The sequence below is a fragment of the Lissotriton vulgaris genome, chromosome 1_1, assembly GCF_964263255.1.
Source record: "Lissotriton vulgaris chromosome 1_1, aLisVul1.2, whole genome shotgun sequence".
NCBI classification, from domain to species: Eukaryota; Metazoa; Chordata; class Amphibia; order Caudata; family Salamandridae; genus Lissotriton; species Lissotriton vulgaris.
In genome coordinates, this window is record NC_141685.1 from 1879643876 (window position 1) to 1879649875 (window position 6000).

The window sequence follows — 6000 nt, forward strand, 5'->3', positions numbered from 1 at the left end:
GACAGAGGTCTTTTTTTGCTTGGTTTTTTTTTTATATACTACAGAAGTATCATAGTACCATAGTAAGAAATCTGATAGGTGTTCTGCAGGAACTGGCACTCTAATGTGGAGAGAAAGGTCACTGATGAAGCCTAGTTTCTTAATTTGTGTAGGTCATATTCATGCCTAATATCGATCTGGATGCTCAGTCACCAATTAATTTGTTGCAACTGTATAGAAAATGACTTTGGATTTGTTGAAATTAATAAGATTATCTAAATTTACTTACAAAATTTAAATGGAGAAACAGCACTACCTAGGCTGAAATCACAATTTCCGAGCTAGCAGAAAGGGTTTTAATATCTTTCATGAAGATATGCTTTAAGTTACAGACATGCCTATGCATTTGCACATTAAGTTTGTTATGACAACATGTACCTTCAAGCATTCTTTGTCAGGTTAGATTTGAAAGTGCACAAGGGAGGAACATTTGCCTCAATTTCGCAATCAGTGGAATGGCCTAAATGACTCCATCCACTAATTACTGTGACTGATAATTAATGTGGGTGGGAGATTCGGTAAAGTGACCACCTCTCTGCTGCTGCGGCGGTTAGAAACAAAGAAAATGGCCCATCTGAAGAGAGACTGTCTCTGGATCATAGCTGTCATTAGCCAATCAATAGAAGTTGAAATTGAGACTTCTGGCAACACACTATAAAATCAATTATGCTAATCTAGGTTTCACCACATGTCCCTTTTAATTGATCTTGGGCATCCATATCACTTACCCAAATCTCCTTTAAAAACATGGTCAATGTTGGTGAGAAGGGACATTTACACAAAAAAAAGGAATTAGGAACTATGCTGGTAATAACGGCATAAAGGACTGAGTGGGTAATGACATTACTGGCAACCCGTTTCACCACATTTAGACTTTGCCATTATTATTATTATGTGTTTCTTATATAGCGCCTGAATCGACCCCCGAAGGGGTATCTCCGCGCTTGCCTTGGGAACCCGTCCTGGCTTTTCCCTGTGAGATAGCCCCTACAGGGCATCCCCAAGGTGAAAGCCAGGCATCCCGCCGCGGGGGGCCGTTGTGGAGATTAAGCAAGCTTAATGCCCAGAGTTGCAGAGTGTGAACCCATGATTAGGTCAGGCACCGAAGCGAGAATTATCGAGTCCATGGACATTTGAGCTCAAGACCCTGCCGCGTCGGGAATTGAACCCTGGTCCCGGGTCTGACCTCTGCTTCAGGGTCTGCCTGCTCTAACCAGTGAGCCACACTTCTCCACGGTAGATTGAAACCACTGGCATAAACACTGGTGCCCCTAGTAATTCAGCCACCTTACCTTACAGCACAAAATCTGTCGAAGATAGCTCTGTTAATTACCAGGTGAAGTGAATACACCCTTGAATTATAACTGCGACATCGGTTAAAACTCGAGGAGTTTTCACAATTGTGCAGAGAAAGGTTTGGTACCCAACTACTAGCCATTACCTCCATTCTGTGCAGTTACTGACAAATGTATGATCTGGACCCGAATTATTTTTAGGCTAGACATGGCTTAGTAAAGATGGACGTCAATATTTTTTTCTCTATGGGTTATGTCAATTGGCCACCAATGTTGGTGGGAGTAGGGGTTTGAAATGGAAGAGCAAGTGCAGTGGAACACACACAACCAGGGCCTCTGGTCAAAGCATCGCCAAGGAGAGCCATCACTAGCATAAATCGGAAAGGCACAGTAAAATGTTTGACTTGCACCATTCATGTTTGCTTTTCCAAAGCTTGGCATCCTTCAATTCAAGTGTACGACTTCAGGCACGTTAACTTGCACTATGTGATATTGAATATAACCAAACAGATGACATATTCTAAGGTGTGTGAGGTCATCCAGATTCATGTACAAGTCTATCACAGTTAATGAACAAAATGAAATAAAAGAATTGCAATGAATAGATCCCGAACATTTATTAATATGTCATTATAAATACTTTAAAAACAGTAACCCTGTGCGAGGGACCTTCCCACCACAGTTAATACAAAGAACATTACGCTTACACCGTCGTACCTTGCTTCATCTCGTGCTTCATCTGATGGCAGTCGCCCTTAGACTGTAAGCATGCACTCTGCAGCGCTCTGAAGTGAGCTCATTGTGGAATGCGGCGCTCTAAAAAGAACCACTAATATACGGACTAGCATGTGACCCTACATAAAAACATGAATACCTGCACAATATATTCACCAGCAGGAAGCGCGATATTACACTTTTTCATTTATTATTGTAAAAAATGGGCCGTATATGACTCACTGGCGCGCCGTCGCCCAAATAAATGTGAGATTTCACGGTGCACCCGCACATACACCGTCTACTTTACCAACCCACCTGCTTGCTCGAGTCTTTTACTAATTCGTACCCAGTCCTTTAAAGTACACACGTGTTCCCATTTTGAAGTCGGTTTAACCATACAAACAACTCGTCAGAGGGGCACAGAGCGCTCTAAGGAGGACAGACCGATGGACTCGACTTAAAAACATAATAGCTGCAGGTGCACCAAAGGGTCAGGTTGAGAACCCCGTCCCCACTAAACTTCCAGGCACACAAGCAAAGCAACAGCCCCGGTACGCTGACGTGCACGGTTGCTTGCTGGACGAGTACTGGTTAAAAGGCTGCCATATGCGCTGTGCTATAAAGAAAAACTGCGCCCAGCTCTGTATGGAACACTGTACTCTCGCTCGCTTTACCAGCGAACTGTTGTCTGTAAATAAAAATATATATATATATATACATGCGGATTGCTGTACAGTGCTCCGATGCCCACGGGGCCTGGCAGGCACATGCGGTGGAAAACCATAAAAATACATAAATAAAGAAAAACGTAATTAAGCGTCACAGGCATTCTCTGTAACCCAAGCACCCCTCGGCCGGTGGGGACTCCGGCCGCGAGGTGACACCGAGGGAGCGCTGGGCGGGCGGGGGGAGGCTCTGAAATGCTATCCCCCCAGCAGGCCAATAGTTAACCTGAATGTCAACAGGCCGGCGCTAAGAACCATCACTCAGTACAGGCTGAGCCACAATAAGCCGCGTCGGAGGCCGCGCAGGGTCCGGGAGGCAGAGGCTGCTGCTCGGAGCCTGACGCACCTCGCCATCCAAAGGGACGTTTTGAAGCAATAAATAGAAATTAGCCCTCGGGGGTGGTCACGTTACACCGACACGGCAAAGCACCGAGTCAAGTTACACCGATAAAAATATGCAGGTTTAAAACATTGGAGGGGGGCCGCGGACATGGCTGGAATATAGATAGTGTATCCTGAAAGGAGATACATTGTCTCAGCGAAAGGGCTGGTGTGTGTCAGATAGTACGGCACGCGCAGTGTGTCAGAAAAGGAAATACTCTGTCAAGAAAAGAGATACTGCGTTTCTAACTGGAAGATACAGGATCTCTAATGGAAAGAAACAACGTTGACGTAAAAGAGATTAATTTTTCAACAAAGAGACATTTTTTCCACGTCCAGCCTTCGGCGTCTGCATTTGTGCTCAGCGGAGACTGGAGCCGAGTCCCGGCGCTGCTGCAGCCCCCGCACAGTGATCTGCACGGATTGGGAGCCGTGCACAACAAATGCACTATTAAAGAGCCGAGCACCAGAACAAAGGCTGCCCGGGGTCTCCTTGCACCTCCGGCAGAGAGGAGGCGCCTCTGCCGGGGCTCCAGCACCTGCCCGGCCGGGAGACATCCCCGGAGATGGGTCTACGGACACCTCGGGCTCCGCTTCTTTTTATGCTGGATCCCGGGGGGCCAGAAAGGGTGTGTTCAGGGGCCCCAGCCATGCGAGGTATGAGGGCCCGCATTCACCACATCTCCGCCAAGCCAAGAACGGCCGCTCACCTTCTCGGCTGCTTCCCCCGGCTCAGGGGAGAGAGCTCCTTCCCCGGCGGCGCTCGCACCGTCCGTCGCCATCTTCCTGCTGTAGAGGGTCTGCGAACAGGAGAAGGGTAGAGAGGCAGGGAGAAGCACACCCCCGCCGCAGAGAGGAGGAGGAGTAACCCGCTCACTGCCAGCAGCGACCCAGGCTGCACTATCCCTGACGGAACCAAGCACACCGCACACGCGCGAGCGGAGAGTCTGAGAATAAACACAAAGTAAAGGACCTGGGCGTCCCCACGGAAAGACAGTCTAGGACTGTTTATCACACCTAGTAGTTGGAATCTAGGGTGAGAGTACCGTTTATCAGGAAACAACTTTATAAAGCATGCCAATAATCTGGCAGGAGAGGTAAAGTTACAATAATTCGGGCCTGATTTCTATCTGTGTATGTTCAAAAACAGGCTATGTACATTCGTAATCCTAATCAATTGTATCCCTAAAGATGCCAACTAATCAAAAAAGGGGGCTGTTCTCTCGCCGTACAATCAACATCATATAATCCACATTGGAAATGACAGTTTACTAGTAATGTACACAATGAACTGGAAGGCCTAGTTCTCATAAAAACTTATATAAGTCAATATTTTAAGTGAATGTTAAAAAAGTTTACCACACCAGGAGTTGCTCTGTTACACATTTATTATACATACAAGTTTAAAAAAATTCATCATCACAAAGTATACAGTTCATCAAAAAAACAATGTTAACACATTTGCATAAAACAATAAAAACAAAGAATCACAGGTCGACGCGGCGTTTCGGTTTCTTCTATTTCTACCTTCTTCAGGACAGATTCTTAAAACAAGTGGAGTAACTTCCCCCACTGGACAGTACTTTCTGTTCAAAACCTTGTTGCCATCTTATTTCTGGGCTTGTTCGCGGTTTCTGTTAGGTATATTACCTCTTATATTTAGTCTTTACACGCTTGGTCGTCGACTACCAGGAGGAGCCACCTAATTCACCTTAATGGGTTTCTTCAATGACCCACTCAAGGTTGAAAGTTGCTACTAGTTGCAGTTTTCTCTTGTATTCTGGTTCTCAGGCACCTCAATATGGATGTCAGAACTTGTGCTTTTGCATAAAAAAAGGCCTCCTTGCTCCTCAATCCTGGTAGTCTGTCCACAGCGTCCCTTATCCGGTCTTGTCCGATCCGTCAGGGGAAGTCGACGACCAAGCGTGTAAAGACTAAATATAAGAGGTAAATGTGAAGGGTTGGTCCCTACATCGGGGGCACAACGAAGCGCTATGGACTCTTACCCCTCCGGAACTACTCCTCTCTCTGTCTTCCCACAGGCTCCACCGATAACTCCGAATCAGGACAGATTGGAAACGTCCCTCCATGACCCCGGAAGTTGGGTCACTAGCGAAGGACCGGAAGTGAACCCGCCTAACCCTGGAAGTCCTTCAACCGGATACAGGCCAGAGAGTAGAAAAGCCGACGACCCAAACGACTCGGGGTTCCCAACAGCGAGCTCGTGGCAGGAGTTAGTAGACCCCGGAGAACCAGCAGCGGAAGGACCGAAGGACCGGAACGAAGAAGCAGACGAGGAAGACGTTTGGTGTGAGGACTGGTGGCGTCCTCAGGAGGTGGCTGGAGAGCGGCCGTAACTCACAGGAGAGTTACGGCGGGGCATGTGAGTAACTCGTTACCATTTTCCCCTACTTCCACTGGTAGAGGTGTACATAGTGTAAATAGCGCCCTGAAGCACTTTTCACTGTATAAACGTGCACCGCCCCTGTATAGTACGTCGCACTATTTCCCGTCTCGTTCACGCCTACGCTCACCCCTACCCTTTCTCCCCGCAACCCCAACCCCGTCACGTCCTATCCAATCCCTTCCATTCACGACCCAGGGGTTGGTGATAGAACTGAGAGAAGTTTTGTTACCTCTGAACTAACCGCCCTGTTTTCGTTCTCTTTTTCCTCCGAGGAACGCACCACTTCCACACGACGACGAAAAGACGACCACAGCCCAGCCGTAACCATCCCCACGAAACCCTCCCGGATCCCGGATACCTCATCTCTACAACCCCGGACCTTTTTTTCATTCCACGACCTACGTTTCGTTTATGTGAACAATAAAGTTTTCGCTAA

At 47.3% G+C, this 6000-nt stretch overlaps 1 protein-coding gene across 1 annotated transcript in view; it reads right to left on the reverse strand.

Moving 5' to 3' along the window:
- The window catches only part of CTTNBP2 (cortactin binding protein 2), a 670231-nt gene extending 666241 nt beyond the window's left edge, over positions 1-3990 (reverse strand). The window contains exon 1 of the mRNA XM_086919417.1: positions 3868-3990. Within this exon, the coding sequence (XP_086775543.1) occupies positions 3868-3939 (72 nt within the window). The 5' untranslated portion in view covers positions 3940-3990. The remainder of the gene's footprint in view (positions 1-3867) is intronic.
- Between the last annotated feature and the right edge of the window lie 2010 nt (positions 3991-6000).